This window comes from Hemitrygon akajei, chromosome 8, assembly GCF_048418815.1.
Source record: "Hemitrygon akajei chromosome 8, sHemAka1.3, whole genome shotgun sequence".
Taxonomy (NCBI): Eukaryota; Metazoa; Chordata; class Chondrichthyes; order Myliobatiformes; family Dasyatidae; genus Hemitrygon; species Hemitrygon akajei.
Genome location: NC_133131.1, coordinates 83,301,056 through 83,321,628, shown reverse-complemented (window position 1 = coordinate 83,321,628; position 20,573 = coordinate 83,301,056). Strand labels below are relative to the sequence as shown.

The 20,573-nt window shown below is 38.7% G+C and overlaps 1 protein-coding gene across 1 annotated transcript in view; it reads left to right on the top strand.

Moving 5' to 3' along the window:
- Nucleotides 1-20,573, top strand: part of LOC140732529 (histone deacetylase 5-like) — a 107,052-nt gene that overhangs the window by 29,960 nt on the left and 56,519 nt on the right. Inside the window, 3 exon segments of the mRNA XM_073055298.1 lie at nt 11,390-11,445; nt 11,701-11,788; nt 20,243-20,362. Of these exon segments, the coding sequence (XP_072911399.1) occupies nt 11,390-11,445; nt 11,701-11,788; nt 20,243-20,362 (264 nt within the window).

The following is a 20,573-nucleotide window of genomic DNA, read 5'->3' as shown; positions in this document are numbered from 1 at the left end:
TATTAATATATCAATTGTATTTTGTTCATAATATTATTAATACTAATAAATTGGTATCATTCAATGTCTGTAGTGAGATGCTGAAGATGTTCTATAGGTCAGTTGTGGAGAGCGCCCTCTTCTTTGTGGTGGTGTGTTGGGGAGGAAGCATTAAGAAGAGGGATGCCTCACGTCTTAATAAGCTGGTAAGGAAGGCGGGCTCTGTCATGGGCAAAGTACTGGAGAGTTTAACATCGGTAGCTGAGCGAAGGGCGCTGAGTAGGCTACGGTCAATTATGGATAACTCTGAACATCCTCTACATAGCACCATCCAGAGACAGAGAAGCAGTTTCAGCAACAGGTTACTATCGATGCAATGTTCCTCAGACAGGATGAAGAGGTCAATACTCCCCAATGCCATTAGGCTTTACAATTCTACCGCCAGGACTTAAGAACTTTTTAAAGCTATTATTAATGCTTTTTGAGATGGTGATTTAGATGCATATCATATTTTTTTACTGAGTTAAGTATTGTATGTAATTAGTTTTGCTACAACAAGTGTATGGGACATTGGAAAAAAGTTGAATTTCCCCATGGGAATGAATAAAGTATCTATCTATCTATCTAAAAAGATTGAAAAAGAAAGAAAGAAAGAAACTTGCAGAAGGAAACTAAGAAGGTCATTCAGAAGGAAAAGATGAATTATGAGATGAAGCTGGCAACTAATATCAAAGAAGATACTGAAAGCTTTTCTAAGTATATAAAGGGTAAAAGAGAGTTGAGGGTAGATATAGGACCAATACAAAATGACACTGGAGATATTGTAATAAGAGATCCATAGATGGCAGAGGAACTGAATGCGTATTTTGCATCAGTCTTCACAGTGGAAGATATTTGCAGTATACTGGACATTTAAGAGTGTCAGGGAATTGAAGTTTGTGCAGTGAAAATTACGACTGAGAAGGTGCTCAAGAAGCTGAATGGTTTGAGGGTGGATAAATCACCTGGACCTGATGGAATTCACCCTCGAGTTCTGAAGGAAGTAGCTGGAGAGATTGCTGAGGCATTAACGATGATCTTTCAAGAATCGATAGATTCTGGCATTGTACCAGATGACTGGTAAATTGCAAGTGTTACTCCACTATTTAAGAAGAGTGGGAGGCAGCAGAAAGGAAACTATAGACCTGTTAGCCTGACGTCAGTGGTTGGGAAGTTGTTGGAATCGATGGTTAGGGATGAGATTACGGAGTACCTGGAGGCACATGACAAGATAGGCCAAAGCCAGTATGGTTTCCTGAAAGGAAAATCCTGCCTGACAAACCTACTGCAATTCTTTGCGGAAATTACAAGCTGAGTAGATAAAGGAGATGCAGTAGATGTCGTGTACTTGGATTTTCAGAAGGCCTTTGACAAGGTGCTGAACATGAGGCTGCTTAGCAAGATAAGAGCCCATGGAATTACAGGGAAGTATCTAGTGTGAGTGGAGCATTGGCTGGCCAGCAGAAAACAGAGAGCGGGAAAAAAGGGATCCTATTCTGGCTGGCTGCCGGTTACCAGTGGAGTTCCACAGGGATTGGTGTTGGGACTGCTGCCTTTTACAATGTATGTCAATAATTTGGTCTACGGTATTAATGGATTTGTGGCTAAATTTGCCGATGATACAAAGATAGGTGGAGGTGCGGGTAGTGTTGAGGAAACAGAGAGGCTGAGATAGTTTGGGGGAATGGGCAAAGAAGTGGCAAATGAAATACAATGTCGAAAAGTGTATGGTCATGCACTTTAGTGGAAGAAATAAACGGGCAGACTATTATTTGGATGGGGAGAGAATTCAAAATGCAGAGATGCAAAAGGACTTGGGAGTCCTTGTGCAGGATACCCTAAAGGTTAACCTCCAAGTTGAGTCAGTGGTGAAGAAGGCAAATGCAATGTTGGCATTCATTTCTAGAGGTATAGAATATAAGAGCAGGGATGTGATGTTGAGGCTCTATAAGGCACTTGTAAGACGACACTTGGAGTATTGTGCGCAGGTTTGGACTCCTTATTTTAGAAAGGATGCACTGACATTGGAGAGGGTTCAGAGAAGATTCACAAGAATGATTCCAGGAATGAAAGGTTTGGCATATGAGAAACATCTGGCAGCTCTTGGGCTGTATTCCCTGGAGTTCAGGAGAATGAGGGGGGATCTCATAGAAACATTCTGAATGTTAAAAGGCCTGAACAGATTAGATACAGTATGGCAAAGTTATTTTCCGTGGTAAGGGATTCTAGGATAAGAGGGCACATCTTCAGGATTCAAGGGCGTCCTTTTTGAACTGAGATGCAGAGAGATTACTTCAGTCAGAGGGTGGTAAATCTGTGGAATTTGTTGCCACAAGCAGCTGTGGAGGCCAAGTCATTGGGCGCATTTAAGCAGAGATAGATAGCTTCTTGATTAGCCAGGGCATCAAAGGGTATGGGGAGTGGGGATGACTGGAAGAATTGGATCAGCCCATTAGTGAATGGCGGAGCAGAGTCAATGGGCCAAATGGCCTACTTCTGCTCCTATATCTTATGGTCTTATGGTCTTTATTTATGCAGTAAGCCACAGTAAAATCATCAAGAGACAGGAGCTGCTAAACAGATTGGATCTCCGCTTTTCCATCCTTCTCTATGATATAGAGCATTTTTTAAAAGTTCTTCTTTTTTGAAAGTGGCATTATTATAAATGCCCTCAATTATTACCTATCCCCAACAACATTTGAAAAGCTGATATTGAGCTGCTGCAGTTTTTCAGGGGAGGTTACTCCCTGAAAGACATAGCAGCAGAGTTAGGCCATTTGGTCCTCTGAGTCTGCTCTGCTACTAAAGTTCAAGTTTAATTGTCATTGAATCATACATGAATAACCATGAGTACAGCCCAATGAAACAGTGTTCCTCCTGGGACAAGATGCAAAACACAGTGCCAACAGTCATCCACAGTACAGGGCACATACAACATTTATCTTTAGCAGTAAGCATATAGTCCCACAAAAAAACAAAATTATAGCCCAAATCCCCAAGTAACTTGTCCTGGAAATTGCTGGTGCATGGGAGTTGTCAGAAAGAACAGGCGGTTCTCAGCAGTCCTAAGGAGAACCTACGCGTGCACTTATACAATCCAGCTTGTCTTCCACTGACTGAGAACTGGAAAGCAGAACCGATGGCAGGGGCCAGCAGGAATGCTGTGCTACACTGCCTCCAGCATCTCTCTTCCTGGTCTGCTGCACCAGGCAAGCACGCAGCTTGAGGCCTAGATATCACTACAACATGGAGCTCCCCCGCTGTCGGTGTCATCGATAAACCAGTGACACCGACTTGCAGAATTTGACATTACCAATGTTCAACAAGGTCTTACGAGCACAAGAAAAACATTCCACTCACTGTTAGACTGCAGCCCACAACAACACACTGGCTTCACCGACTCTGTGCAGCAGGCAGCAAAGATTCCGCACCAAGTCTAACTCCCCCTGCTCCTCCGCTATCGAGCAACCCACTAATAGCATTGATCTGCAGTTGTTGAAGTTCTTAATATCCAGCAGTGTGTTGTGATTATAAAATTAAGTTTAAAAAGGATAAAAACTTGGCTGATTTATTATCCCTCTCAACCCCATTCTCCTGCCTTCTCCTTGTAATCTTTGATGCCATTAATAATCAAGAACGTATTAACCTCTGCTTTAAATATACTCAACTTCTTGGCCTCCAAAGCCATCTGTGGCAATGAATTCCAGAGACCCACCACCCGATGGCTAAACAAAGTCATCCCCATCTCTGCTTTAAAGCAACATCCTTCTGTTCTGAGGCTGTACCCTCTATTCCCAGATTCCTCCACTGTGGAAAACACCTCCTCCACATCCAATCTATCTAGGCCTTTCGATATTCAATAGGTTTCAATGAGATCCCCCCATATTCTTCTAAACTCCAGTGAGTAAAGGTCCAGAGCTATGAAACGCTCCTCATACATTAACCCTTTCATTCCCAGGATCATTCTTATGAACCTCTTCTGAACTACCTCCAATGCCAGCATATCCTTTATACATAAGTGGCCCAAAACTGCTCACAATACTCCAACTGCAATCTGACTAATGCCTTATAAATCCTCAGCATTACATCTTTGCATTTATATTCTAGTCCTCTCAAAATTAATGGCAACATTGCACTTGTCTTTCTTACCGAGTTAACTTTTAGGGAATCCTGCATGAGAAATCCCAAGTTCATTTGCACCTCTGATTTCTGAATTTGCTCCCTGTTCAGAAAGTAGTCTACATTTTTATTCCTTCTGCCAAAGTGTGTGGCCATACACTTCCCTGTACTGTATTCCATCAGCCACTTCTCTGCCCATTCTCCAAATCTGTCTAAGTCCTTCTGCAGACTTCCTGCACCCTCAACACTACTTGCCACTCCACCTATCTTTGCATCATACACAAACATAACCACAAAACCATCAATTCCATCATACAAATCATCAATATATAATGTGAAAAGAAGCAATCCTGACTCTGAACCATGTGGAACGCCACTACTCACCAGCAGCCAAAAAGAATAATCCCCTTTTATTCCTACTCTTTTCCTCCTGCCAGTCAGCTAATCTTCCTGTGGGCTCTTACGTTGCTTATGAGCCTCATGTTCGGCACCTTTTCCATGGCTTTCTGAAAATCCAAGTGTTGTTGATTTTGGGTTACAGGATTCTTTGCAATGGCAAAGAAGGGGTAATAAATTTTCAAGTTCAAAAGGTAATTGTTATGTTTTGTAATGTAAAGGCATAAAATTAATCAAAAAAATATGGAGCTGTGAATAATCTGTCTAGTTTGTTTTTACTTTTATCAAGGCACACGCATGTGATTTGGTGGTGTATTAAATTATGCCATTCACATAATTTTACATATAACCCATAATGGGTTATGTAAACAAGCAAGCATGCTTAATTAAGCAAAATATTTACAATATTACTGCAATATAATTTGAGGCTATTTGGGTGGAACTGAGGAATGGGAAAGGTGTAGTAACACTTATAGGGGTGTATTATAGACCACCTAATGGGGAGCGAGAATTGGAGGAGCAAATTTGCAAGGAGATAGCAGATATTTGTAGCAAGCACAGGGTTGTGATTGTGGGAAATTTTAATTTTACACACATAGACTGGGAAGCCTGTACTGTAAAAGGGAAGGATGGTTTGGAGTTTGTAAAATGTGTGCAGGATAGTTTTTTGCAGCACAACATAGAGGTACCAACTAGAGAAGGGGCAGTGTTGGATCTTCTGTTAGGGAATGAGATAGGTCAGATGACGGAGGTATGTATTGGGGAGCACTTCAGGTCCAGTGATCACAATGTCATTAGTTTCAATATAATTATGGAGAAGGATAGGACTGAACCCAGGGTTGAGATTTTTGATTGGAGAAAGGCTAACTTTGAGGAGATGCAAAAGGATTTAGAAGGAGTGGATTGGGACAATTTGTTTTATGGGAAGGATGTAATAGAGAAATGGAGGTAATTTAAAGGTGAAATTTTGAGGGTACAGAATCTTTATGTTCCTGTTAGGTTGAAAGGAAAGGTTAAAAGTTTGAGACAGCCATGGTTTTCAAGGGATTTTGGAAACTTGGTTAGGAAAAAGAGAGATATCTACAATAAATATAGGCAGCATGGAGTAAATGAAGTGCTCGAGGAATATAAAGAATGTAAGAAGAATCTTAAGAAAGAAATTAGAAAAGCTAAAAGAAGATATGAGATTATTTGATGTGTTTAAAGCGGTGATTGATAGATTCTTGATCAATTAGGGCATGAAAGACTATGGGGAGAATGCAGGAGAATGGGGTTGAGAAGGAAAATGCATCAGCTATGATGAAGTGGTGGAGCAGACTCAATGGACTGAATAGCCTAATTCTGCTCCTATCTCTTATCTCAAAAAAATTTTTTCAATTTTTTGTCCTGCGTACTCTTTCTGAGATTGGGTTTGAGGAGATCCAAGCTTGAACAAAAGGGACGACACAGGAAGAGAATAGCTGGTGATTGTTGGTTGAGGAGTGTGCTGCATTGCAATATGCAAAGAGGAAGTTGGAGAGTTTCTGAATAGGTGTCAGTGTAGTGTGTTCTGCTGACATTGCACACAGTGCATCCTTTAGACTCTGGACAAACCTTTCTGCCAAGCCATTTGTAGTTGGATGGTATGGTGCAGATATGTCTTATTCCATTTATTTTCAGGAATAACCGAAACTGTTCCACAACAAACTGTTGTCCACTGTCACAGGCTACGTGTTCTGGAACACCATTCCTTGAAAAGAGGCTTCTTAACACATTGACAGTGTGCGAGACTGTAGTGGAGGCCATTGTGAACACTTCTGGCCAGTTTGTAGCTGTATCCATTACTACCAAGAAATCTGCACCTGTGAATGGTCCAGCAAAATTCTCATGAATCCTTTGCCCTGCTTCAAAAAGGCAGTAATTCTTCCAGTGCCTAAGAAGAGCAGCGTGAGTTGCCTTAATGACTATCATCTATTAGCACTCACTCCTCTGGCGATGAAATGCTTTGAGAGGCTGGTCATGGCTAGAATGCATCCTGCCTCAGCAAGGACCTGGACCCAGTTGCCCATCGCCACAATAGGTCTAGGGCAGACACAATCTCAATAGCTTTTCACATGACCTGAGATCTCTTGGACAATGCAAACCCTATGTCAGGATGCTGTTCATTGACTATAGCTCAGCATTTAACACCATCATTCCTAAACAGACATTGAACCTACGAATGCTACCTCACTTTTTTTTAATATACATATTATTTCTATGCCTAGATGACCGGCATGTAACTCCTCCTATGCATTAGCTCTCAGCTTGGATGGTACAACAATTCTCCAATTCTCAATAGCCGCATAAGACATCCCCCATCAAGGGCAAGTTCATCCCAGCGCTGATAAAAATGGGAGTTTTGGAATTTCTGTGACACATTCCAGCCACTTTAGGCGGCCACGTAGACCTCAGACACTGTGGGATCTTTTCTGCTTTCCCTTTGGATCACCTTTGCTGCAGTAGGGAGAATTTGCATAAGGGGGAATGCATCAAGAGGAGTGTTCTCTGTAAATATTTACCTTTCCAGTGATAAACAGGACAATCTATCAGCATTTCCATGAGCAGTTGTCTTCTTGAATTCAATCTTATAATTGTGCCTTCCAAGAAACAGAACACAAACAGAGCACATCTCTGCATTCATGCTGCTGCTGAAGGTGGAGCACGCTTCTGTGGATTGAAAATGGACACGAGTGGTTGATCATCATTAAGGAGGGTAAATTCTCACCCACACAAGTACTGATTGAAAGGTTTTACACCCCAAATCAGATTCAAGGCCTTCCTGTCAATCTGTGCATAACTTCTGTCTGCAGCAGTCAGGGAACGTGATGCAACGGCTATGGGGTGTTCACTTCCATCACTCAGAACATGTGACATGACTGCATCTACTGTATACCAGAGTGAGGAGTCACAAGCAAGCTCCACTGGACGATGTGGATCATAATGTGTAAGGAAAGTGTCTGATGTCACGATTTCCCTTTGTCTTTTGAAAAGCCAACTCACACTGCTTTCTTTCCGATCTGTAGTAATGAGCTCAATGAGTGGAGTACAGTAGCCAGGTTTGGCAGGAACCTGTGAAAATAGTTGATAAGTACTAAATAGGAACATAGCTTTGATGTCTCCCTTGGCCTTGAGGGATCCACCACTGCTTGGATTTTCTCAATGCCTTTGTGTATAATCTTGGCATCTCTGGTGTGACCACGGTAAGTGATGCTCGGTTTAAAGAATTCACACTTGTTGCATAGTGCTCTGAGCCCACAATCTTCTAATTTTCTTAACAGTGGCTTGAGGTTCTTGAGGTGTTCCTTGGCATCCCCACCAGTAACAATGGTGTCATCCAGGTAACGACAAGTGCCTGGGAATCCTTGCAGCACCTGGCCCGCAGCTTACTGTCAGCGTGCAGGAGGAGATGCTATTCCAAACACAAGCCTGTCATAGCATCAAAGCCCTTTGTGGGTGTTATGGTGAGAAACACGCTGGACTCTTCTTCCATTTCCATCTGTAGTTAGGCCTCAACTGTTTAGGAACCTGTGAATTTGTCTTTTTTCTGCCTTTTTTTTACTTGAATGCGCTTCAACACGTACATGGTCATCTTGGGTACATTTAAACATTCTCGTCACTACTACTATGTTTTTTAATTCCAAAACATAAAACTAATTGAAAGAAAAAGCTGGGAATAACATTCTACTTTGTTTTTACTTTTAGCAAAGCACACACATATGAAATGGCATAATGACATATGCCATTCACATACTTTAACATGTAACAATGAATTATATAAACAAATAAAAATGCTCAATCAAACAATATAGCTGCAATATTACTCAATTATTACTGAAATATTAAATACACAACAGTATCCTTCAGATAGTCATGTCTCAATACTTAAAGAATGTCTTTTTGCTGGTAGTGGGCGTAGTCACTTGGAGAGTCTAGACAAGTAACAACAGTGAAGGTACAACATACTTCATGCACTGTGCAGAGGAGATGGAAGCTATGAATTCTTAGGATGGTAGCCAGATTGCCAGTCAAGCAAGCTCTTTTGTCTTGTCTGGTGTTGAAATGTTAGAGAATTGGCGATGTTGATAGTGATGCTGGGAACTTGTCAACAGTAATCCCACTTGATGTTAATGGTAGATGGTTAAACACTTACTGGAGATGGTCATTCCCTCATACTTCTACAGCACAAATGTTACATGCCATTTAGTCATCAATGCTTCAATATAGTCTGTCTTTCTATATGCAAATATGGATTGTTTCAATAACTTAATGGTTATGAACAGATTTGAAAATTGTGCATTCATCAGTGACCACTGCACTTCTGATCTTAAGATGGAACAGGGAACAACGGACACTACTATGAGGAACTCCTGCAGTAATATTTTCAGGTTTAGATGAGAAACCGCCAACAACCACTGTGCAAGGTCTAATTCCAGCCATCAAAGTGCCTATCCCTTGATTCCATTGACTAATTCACTTGGAGATCTTGATGTCACGTTCTGTCAAATGCTGCTTTGATATTAGTCACTTTTAACACACCAATGGAACTTTGCTCTTTGGTCTGTGTTCGGATCAAGATTGTGATGAGCTCTAGACCTGAGCTTGTCTGGCAAAAACTAAACTGCATATTTGTGAGTACGTTGTCATTGAATAAATGCCAATTTACAACAATTTTTTAAGTCAGCTTCCATGACTTAACTGACATTTGAGAATATACTGGACAGTAACCAATCAAATAGGATTTGTGCTGGGTTTTTTTTGTGAATAGGGCATACCCAAGGAATCGTCCACCTTGTCAGCTTGACACAACTTTCCTGGGACAGCTTGGCTAGAGGAAGCTCTGTCTAATCAGCTCTGCCCTAGTCTCATAGCATTTCTTGTATTCAATGATCTCTGCTATTTCTTGATATTGTGACGAGTCCGAAGACTAATATACTTGATTTAACAGAAGTTAAATGTTAAGAATTGTGAAAAGTCATTTTTTTGCTAATATATATCAAAGAAAAACTGCTGTAGAGCATTGGGAAGGCCAAAGTCAGTTTGATGTCCACCATAGATCTGTTCACGTACATCTCTTGATTCTTTACATACTGGCTGTACCTCATTTAGACTGAATAAGACCTCAAAGTATACAAGATTTATTCTTACCCATCACTTCCTATGCAGTCCATGTCTATTACGTGTTTTAAAAACATTCACGGGATTCCAAAGCTACCTGTGCTGTTGATTGGCTGGATGCTTACAGCATTAAGCTTAAGACATTAGAGCTTAAGAAATAATATTTCAGCCCCTCTTTATCATGGGAACGTACCTAGACTGTTGATGAAGCATGTTCACTTGTAAGCCCTCTCGTTGAATTAGTTTCATCTGCCAAGCTTTAATTTGTTTGCATCACAAAATTGACACTTATCCAATTGACTACCCTTAATTTGGAATTATTAATATTCTTCTCAGACCATATTTGACGCCAAGAATCTCCCAAAGCTTGTTCTGGCATTCACTAAGATTGTGGTTTATCCTTTGCCGCATTGCCACTTTCCTGCCAATTTCTCTTGATTACCTTAATAGCTAACTATTTCTGACCTGGAAGATTGTGAAGAATGGCATATACAAAGAGGGGTGAAGGGAAAAGAAATTTGGTGTCTGTGCATAATCCCTTCGTAGTTAGTATGCATTCAAAGTCATAGAATGCTGAGGAATTTAGCACCTGTTGGACAATTACAATGGCACATTTGAGGACCCAGTCATATACACTATTTGAGAAACACAAGATACTCTGCAGATGCTAGAAATGCAGAGCAACGCACAGAAAATGCTGGAAGAATGCAGTCTCTTACAAAATCATAGCAAAAGCCATAAGGCATCAAGCCTGAAAGCAGCTAATGTTGGTTGGGAGACCTTCCTGCTCTCACTTCAGAATTATAGCATCAAATCAGCATTGCAATTTGCATTTTTCTTGTCAATATTAGCATGACACAGATTTGGTGTCTGGTGTGACTTGCACCACAGATGTCCAAAGGGTGTCATTGTAGAATCAATCAGAAATCATTTGGCAGAGTGAATTTCTTGCCCATTGTGGAACTCACACAATTTTATTCCATTAACTTCCTTTCCTCACACCTCAATTCATACAAACATTTTGAGCTGGAACACCCTTTCTATGTGCCCCTCACCCTCTGATTTTCTCTCCTCCTCAGTATCCATTGTTCTTGAAATGCCTTCAGCTATCCCTGCTAAACTCCCACTTACCCTGCATGATGTTCCTTTCCTCAGTCTCTAGTGCCTTGGGACATTATGTGTATTCAAAGTGCTTAAGAATGCAGGCCATTGTGACACTGACCTCTCTGTTATATGGTCAGCTGCTACGAAAATAGAGACCAGATTTATGCTGAGCGTTTACCATAACCAAATCTTACAGTTGTGTATAATGAAACACTTTGCACTGTGCAGTTAATACAGTCTTATCCCATATTGGTAATAATGTATTTTTAGAGAATGGGGTGGGTGGGTTGCACTGTGCGTTATGGTTAGACTCTGGTTCCTTTCAATTGCATATAAAATAATTGTTGAGCTGGGGGTAATGATGAAGGAAGAAGCATGGGGGAGGAAGGAATATGCGGGTGTGTGTTAATTTTCTACTTTAGTTCATGGAGGGATGGCAGCATGCTAATTCGAGGAACTGCTGAGAACTTTGTAAATGCTAAACACAAAAATGTTCTGTTTATTCCATCACAGTTAGCTTTCGATTTACATGCACTGAAACAAAAATAAATAAAGGATTCAAAGCCCACGGAAATCTGTCATTAGATTAAAGCAGTATTTATTTTCTGTTTTATAGAATGGATTTGCTGTTGTCAGACCCCCTGGCCATCATGCAGAACAGTCCACTGCCATGTAAGTACCAGAGGCATTGCCTGTTTTAACAGCGCTGGGGTTACTGCCAGTCACCTGCATAGTTCTGGCCTCTACAAAACTCTAATTATTAACAGATGGCTGTAAAACCAAAAGGAAAAGCTTTCTAGGTACTCCCAGAAGCCTATTTATGACCACAGAGATCATATAGCATTTAAAAAATGCCCCAGATCATTATTTATAGCCATTTTCCTGACAGATTTTCCTTTTTATTTCTCTCTTTTCTCTATTCCATAGGGGTTTCTGCTTCTTTAATTCTGTGGCAATTACTGCCAAGTACTTGAAACGCAAGCTAAATATAGGCAAGATATTAATCGTGGACTGGGTATGTGTGCATAATTTATGAACATGCTATTTGGTTATTTTTGATATTACAGTTCACTAAGTTCAGATATAGGTGGCTGCCATTATGATAATTTTTAAAATCAAAGTTATTTAAAATTGGTGCTTGTTTCAATTATTCTGTTGTTTGGGAGTTAATGTTATTCTTTTACTTAGTGTCAGAACAAATACCTGGCATAATGATCCATACCAATGTAATAAGTTGCTTAGGGCAGTGCCATTTATACCATCTTTATATGTCACACTTCTTAAACTAAGATATATTATTGTAGGAAAGCACAGTAATATCACAAGAAGATTTGGAAGGAATAATGGAGGACATCACTGGCTTGCTGTCACTCTTGTCACTAAATTTCAAAATAGTATTAGCAAAGGTTTAGCAGTACATAAGAATGCAACACAAAGCATCTGTCAGTTCTGTCTGCCAATTCTCTATGATTGTAAACCAATTTCAATCCCATTATAAATTATGCACAAATTATTCCAATCACAAGTAAAAGAAAGAACAATCCGCAAAAGACAATTAAAAAAATGGAGTTAATATCAGCTGATCTTATAGCAAACATGTTTAGTAGCGTACAAAAAGCTGATCTTTGTACACCTGGCCTATTTTTTTTTGTAGTATAAAGAAGGGGATTGCTTAATGATTGAAAAGTAAAATTCAGTAGAAATATTTCAGATTATCAATAGGAATTATAGAATAATTACACTTGAGGTTATATTCATAGTTCACAGACCTTGTTTTAATGCAATAAAATGCTATTATTAATATCACAAAATGTGATTTTTTTGGTAAAATCACTGATTCACTCTCGATTGAAATCAGCTTAGGAACTCCTCAGTTCCTTGAGAAGAACTGTACATCTGATTGTAATTAAGATTCTGATCTGTAGGACAACTTTGGAAATATTTTAAAGGAAATTAATATGAAAGATCAGTAATAGCATAATACAACATTGTGCAATGATAACATTTCACAGTGCTGAATGAGATCATACAGGCATTGTGGAAAGAACAATATAATTAACCACATTCCAAACCTCACATGCTTTCGGCATCACTTTTTAAATATGCAAAAACTTTTAAGTATTATTATTTTGACTCTTCCATTGCTCCTGTTAGAGCATTCTATGAGCTATCAATGTCTCCTAGATGAATATCTCTCCTCATTGCTCTCTTCCTTCATTGACTTGTAGTCATCATCATCATCATTATGTGCCATGCTATGGCCTACTTGAACTACTTTCAACTTTTGCAGGAGTTTAGAAAAAGTTTGAATAATGAATGAAATAATAAGTCTGTTTCCTAATTCATTAGACATTGACATAGTGTTTCTCCATGACCTTTTCAAAACCTTTATAACTAAAAATTTCTATTGGATCTCTTCATCTACTCCAAAACATTCTGAAAAAAGGGACAAAAATTTCCCCACCCCTGGAACTATTTCCGTGAAATCCTCCTGACTCATGTGTTTCATGATGGCTTGTTGAGAAATATCAGATTAGAACTCCTATGTAAATACAGTAGAAAATTCCTGTGTGTTTAATTTACAGTTTAAATGGGTAGCCTCTTGTAGACCTCTTAAATATAACTCAAAATGTTGCAAAACTCTGCACATTGTTGATATGATTAATGTGCTTTCAAAGGAACCGAATATTGGAATTGAAGTTGGCTTTGGCTGCAGTGCAAGACGCACTTTGCAAATCTACAGTCTGTTTCACATTGTATCCAGTTTTCTAGAAAAGCAACACTCGTGCAAACTGTCTGCCAATTCTCTATGAGCTTGTAAACCAATTTCACTCCCATTATAAATTATGCACAAGTTATTCCAATCGTAATAACAGTTGCCAAACTTTAAGCAGTTATATTATGGATAATGTTATTATCAAGCAGAAGTGTATCAGTAGTAGCAGATGAAATGTATTTCAACCCACTTGCCCCTTGAAGCAACATTAAGCGCTTCCAGAAACTTTGCAGCAAACTGCAGATTAAAACAATTGCTTTCTACCCTTATAAAGGAAAGTAATTGCTTAATTGAGTAAATAGCCCATGCTTTCTCATTAGCAGGCAAGTAATACCTGTCCAAACATAAGGTATGTTCTAGGTTAAGGTTACATGTCTGCAGTCCTAAGATTCCTCCAAAGTGTTGACTAGATACTTCCTCCAGTTAGAGCTTATTTCACAACTTGTTACACATTGCTGCTGGAATTTTGATGTGGCTGTTCTCTGTTAAGTATCTTCAAAATCTACCCTTAAATCCAGTGAGGTATATGCCCTTCATTTTTTACAACATTTATATATCTATTGGCCCATCTCAGTTTGTCCTTCGGGATCAAGGATGACTTGCTTTTACATCAGATCTGTGGGTTCTGAGATGGCTGATGAGGCCCATGAGTGACATACAGACATTAACACAGGTTGAGTAGATATACTTGGTTTGGCAGGCAGGTGGGAGGTCGTACATACCACTATTCCACTATCTATGCTCAGCTTCTGTAGGCATCCATTACTAATATCCACAGGTGTACTTTATGGAGCAATGGAAAAAGTATAAATATTGTATGATATATGGACAAACATATTTCTGATAGTGTCTACCAGGACCCACTGGAAAAATTGACCAGGTGAAGTAAAAAAAAATTTAGGCCCTAAAACTACGGTACATTTAGCGCCAAGCAGAGTTCTGCCCATACAGTTTTTAAAAATTTGTATTAAAATATATTTTCATTTTCCTTTTTGACCATCTTTGCAGTCCTTTTCTGTGGGACTGTTGAAGTAATAGTGTTTGCTTGCAATGTTTTTCTTAGGAACTGCGTTTTGTCAGAAGAAGGAAATGTTTGTTGTATTGATCACTCACCCTCGAGGTAAAAGGGACAATGAGCTAATTACTTATTCTAACCACCTTAAATATATTGAACTTATGGTATTATGGGAATTATAAGCTACTATATTTAGCTATCAAAAAGCAAGACAAAAATACTTTAAACAAACTCAATCTTGGTATTGGCAAACTCAGCTCTGCTCCTCCATGTATCCAAAATAACTATACAGCAACAGTATAGCAGTGAGGGACTACTACTGCTCCACACAACAATTATGGATAGTAGGAAGTGAGTAATAAGTCTGTAATTTAATTGAAGGTTTTGGATAACATCATAAACCACAAGAGCAAAGTCCAAGTGGTTTATGGACGTTTTACAAACCCTGAGATTAAATTGCAACCTTTTACTTTCTCAAAGACATCTGTATTGCTTTTTGTTAATATAGACCATGATATAAAGAAACTGAGAGTTCCATTATAACAGCAAGCTAAACTCATTGATATATACTGTGATAACTTCAGTAGTATATTTGCATGATTCATATTGAGTGATATTATGGAGAAATGATTAAAATCTGTAATGCAATCTCAAGGTTCAGATATCTTTCAGATCTCAAAGCTAAATTCAAAGAGATTGAATATTCATCTAAGCCCTTGAATCTCTTTGAAATCATCCAATTATATATCTTTTAAAGATGGAAAATATCAAAACCAAAATATAAAAGGTTTATTACATTTTGAACTTGTTTTTTTGCTGCCAGAGATTCTACATCAAATGAGTAGTCAGAGCACATTGTGTACTAAGTGATACCATAAAAAGAACTTCATCCAAAACTCATCTCCTTGCTCGTTTCTCAAATGGATTCTGGCTTGTCAATTATCCTCAATAGATTCTAGCCCCTCAGTTCATCCTGTTTAAAATGTCATTGTTCGCAAGCCCTCTCATCATGCTGCCAAAGCCAAAGTACGAGGGGTGATTGATAAGTTTGTCGCCTAATGTAGAAGGAGTCAATTTTAGAAAACCTAGCACATTTATTTTTCAACATAGTCCTTTCCTACACTTACACACTTAGTCCAGTGGTCATGGAGCATACAGGTCCCTTCTTTGTAGAAGTCGGCGTCTTGGACCACCAGAAGTAGTCCACAGCAGGGGTGATTGATAAGTTTGTGGCCTAATGTAGAAGCAGATGAGTTATTAACTTCAAACTTTCTGCATAATGACTCAAAGAGTTGAACTGCACATGCATGTAACGACAGCTGTGTAACTGATCTCCTTCCTACCTTAAGCCACAAACTTATCAATCACCCCATGATGCGTCCACTTCTGGAGGTCCAAGATACCGACTTCCACAAAGAAGGGATCCATATGCTCCACGGCTGCTGGACTAAGTGTGTAAATGCAGCAAAAATAAATGTGCTAGTTTTCTAAAATTGACTCCTTCTATTTTAGGCTTGAACTTATCAATCACCCCTCATACTTCCATTTAACATCTCTGCCCATGACCATCTAAATCAGTGGTTCTCAAAGTGGGCAACATCACCCTCCTGTGGGATGATGACTTCCTAAGGGGGTAATAGAGATAAAGGGGCAGTGGAGGGATGCTCAGTAGCAAGAGGGGTTGCAGGCTTAATTTAAGAAATAAATAACTTATTATAAGTGTTTGATCCTCAGTATCTTATAATTGATTACAATGATTATGTAATCAATTCACCTTTTGCTAACCTACAGCTCTCTTAGACTTTGCTGGAAGTACAATCAAGATACCACTGCCCAACTTTATGTACCTTAATGGAGAGAGTCAGGTTTTGCCTGAGCTATGATGACACGTAACTTGCCCCTTTATTGATCACAATATTTGAGGCTGGATTTAAGCAATAGGCGATTGAAAGTGGTCGTTAATCCATAACAAAAATGGCAAAAGCAACCCAAGTGATAAAAGGAGTGTAAATGGTATAGTGTGGAGAATCGGAACTGGATTAATACCAGCACCAAACAACCAACAGCAGCCAATGTGTGTCTTGTGTGAAAAAGCTTTTTTGTCAAATAAGGCAATAAAGCCACCCAAGCTCCTTGAACACTTGATGCAAATACCCTCTGATGAAATAAGAACTTTGCTTACTTTCAGTCACTTAGTGAAAACATTCAGAAATAGAAAACACTTCAAAACAAGCTTACCAGCACTTCACAACAAAACAGCGATGGCTTGTGTGCTTCATACAACATTTCATTGGTCATTGCTAAATCTGCAAAGCCCCACATAATTGAAGAAGAATTGATTCTACTAGCAATAAGAGAGGTTCTGAGCACGTTTTTGCAGAAGTCATCAGACCAAATAATTAAAGCGACTGTTCAGCGACATATCTCTTCAAAGGAGAATAGATGAACTGTCTGTGAATGTGGAAGACACATTGTGCAACATACTTAGGACAACAGAATTTGTTCTGCAGTTGGATGAGTCAACTTTTCCACGCAACAAATCTTTGCTCCTTGGTTCTGTTCACTTCATAAAAGGAAATGCATGGTTCAAGAATTGTTATATACAAGGGGACTAGAAACAAAAATGAAGGTGGCATCAATATTTCGGGTTGTTGAGTAATTTTGCAAAGAGAAGGACATTTTGCTCACTGATATTCTTGCTTGTACAACAGCTGGGGCCTCATCAATGGCGAATACCACCACGCAGTTATTATTTTCTTGAAAACAACTGTACCCAGCATTTTTACCATTTACTGTGTAATTCACAGATGATAAAAAACCTAAGTGATCAGTTGTGCAAACCTTAACAAACTGTTATCATAGCGGTAACTAAACTCTAGCTCCATACTCTCAATTTTCAGCCATTCCAAGAGCTTTGTATTGAAAATAATGAACAGTTTGAATGCTTGCTGTTGCAGACAGAAGTCAGGTGGCTTTCAAAAGGAAAGTGCCTGAAATGCTTTTATGCTCTTTTTGAAACTGTGATAAAACTCTTTGAAGACTTGAATGCTGTATTCAGCAATCAACTCAAGAATATTAGGCATAACATGGCTTATTCGTCAGAATAATTTGCAGAGTTTAATTAAATCAATTTTCAGTTGCAAGAAAATTATGTGAATCTTATCAAAGTCTAACCAATTGTCCCCAGATTTCTATCTAAGTTAACCGTATTTAACTGCAACATTGACTGTCATGACCTTTTCCAATTTCCAAGCTTCTCTGAGTTGGAAAAGAAAGAAAGAATACCAGATGATGAGCTTCAAGTGCCCACCTAGGTGAGCTGCATAAAAACATAAAGAGATTTCAGGATCCTCCCTCAATTCAAATTTCAGATTGGAGCCAAGTTCCTGAACACTTGTAATGATGAATTAACAGGAAGGATGGAGTAAGAACTCATCTCACTACAAAATGACTTTGAGTTGAAGCCAAGGTTCAAAAACTCACAAGACTTTTGGTTGGGGAAAGAATTCTTTGAATGCTATCTTGCATCCTGCACTGTGGAAGAAGGTCAAGATATTCTTTATTGCCTTTGTATCATCATATTTAGTGCCACACAGCTTCAGTGTCATTGCCCAACCTCTTTCAAAGCAAGAAACAGACTGCAAATTACTAAATGTGGAGATCTGAGAATCCTTCTGAGTGGCATTCAGCCTGATGTTGAGAAGCGGATATCACTGCACCAAGCCCCACCCATGTCATTGAAAGGTGAAAAAGCAATGAAGTAGTGAACAGTTGAACTACGAATGTACGCTCGAAAATTGTTGATGAAAATTGTCTTTACTCTAATGAAATAAAGAAATATTTTATTTGTAGCTTTAAACAGGTTTGAATACTATTTTGCAGTTATCTGTCACTGTTTTGAATTTGTAGTTCTTATTTTCTTTCACTGTGCATTGTAAATAAAAATTCTTTATAGTTTTCATGTAATGGCCAAAAAGGGAGAGAGGGACTCTGGGGATGTGCTCTGGGAGCCAAGAGAGTGATAACCCAAAAAAGTTTGTGAATCACTGATCTTCCTGTCCCTTTTACCAACTCCCACCATTGCCCTTTTAATGGAAGAACCTTATTTTCCTTATTTATTTTTTCAGTATTTCTTCCTATCATAGAATCTAATTCCGCTACTTCTATTGCAATCCACCTTATACTGTATGAATCATACAAGTACTGTGACATGCCAAACAATGCAGGACTAACAAGTTGCAGTGGTTTGTCAAAAATAATTTGCTATAAAAATGATATGAGCGTTGCATATTGTAATAAATGATTTTGAGGAAGAAAGTTAAAGTTCAATGACTTTTGTATGTTAACAAAATATATATGATCTGCATGAGTGATTAGGAATGTACAGAATATGCCACTTAAATGAATATATACAGTGTTTTGCAACTAGCATCTGGTTAGTGCTGAAAACTTCTTAGCACCTTTAAAAATAACATACCACTCTAACAAGCATTTAAGTTACAAATAATAATGAAAATGACCAGTCTATGTTATAGCTACAATTACATTGGCCTTGAAAACTAAATATTGATAAATGGATAGAATATATTTAACTGTTCTACCAGTTCACAAGGTGATGCAATAAGCTAATTAGAGGAAATCAAGCTTGGCATCAAAGAATGATTTGGTCCCACCTGTAAGTAACTCAAGTACTTTTTCCAAGTGATAAATCATTTCACCACGATCCTGAACAATAATCCATGAAATAAGTTAAATAGCATTTGTAAAAAAAAACTGCTTATATTCATGGCCACTTGCAAGATAAAGGATGCAATCCCAAAGGATGCATGTATCCCAAATGTATTCAAAATGTTTGGAAATGTTTAGGGTAATTTAAGTTTCAGTATAATTCTAGCAGTGGAAATCTTTCAACAATACATTGATTACTTTTGAAAAAACATACATTTCACAACAGGCCAGAAAACAGGCTTGGAAAGAAAAATTGAAATAATCCATCATTGGGGCTGTATGTAACTTGTCTATGAGAAATCAGCCCAGGCCTTTCAACAGCTAACTTAACTAGGAGAGGAATGAACATTTTTAAAAATCCTAATATTTTACATCACTTCCTGCAAAAGTAATGCTACTTCCTCAGAAGTCTCATATGGTATTTTGGAAACTTATAGGGCAACTGAAGTTATTGCAATGGACTTCATGAATACTACTTTTGGAAACTTAACCTGTCATTAATTTGAAACCCACTCAATTGTTTTGCTGTACAGATTATGTAAAAAATTGTGCATCTTTTTATAGTGTTACACATGATTTTCTTTTGAGGCTTTGGAGACTTATTCAAACAGCTAATTGATCCTGAGGGGTTATGAACTGTTGGCAGTTAATAAGTCATAAAATTCTTGTCTAAAGTGAGATGCTAGATTCCATCAGTGAGGACCTAGAATATAAATAACTAATGGAGAATAGAGCTGGGATTTCTCAGTGGCTGCTCTATTGGAGTCTCCAGGGCATGTTTACTATGGTTTCCTGAACAGAGAAACGAGCTTAAAAAATGAGCACATTAAGAAGTAATTTGTTTGAAGATTCAGGAAGTTTGAGAGGAGGAGGAGGGGGGAAGGCAAAAGTGACCTTTAAAGCAGGGCTAGACGTTATTACATTTGTCATTTGTTTCCTTTCACCTTTAGGATGTTCACCATGGTAACGGTACACAGCAAGCCTTTTATAATGACCCCAAGGTGCTTTATATTTCCCTCGACTGTTATGATGAAGGAAACTTCTTCGCTGGTAGCGGAGCCCCAGACGAAGTAGGTTGCATTTCTCATCGGCCTCTTTTATCGTTCCAGTCTAACTGCATTGCATGATTATTTCTAATTATCTCATTCTCCGCTGTTGCACTTTAAATTGCTGTGGATTGCAAAATTGTCCACTGGGACTGTGTCCCAGCACAGACCAAGTGCATGGCCCCAACCAGTGCTTGTCAAGCATCATCTGGCTGATTTTGCCATGTGCTTTGAA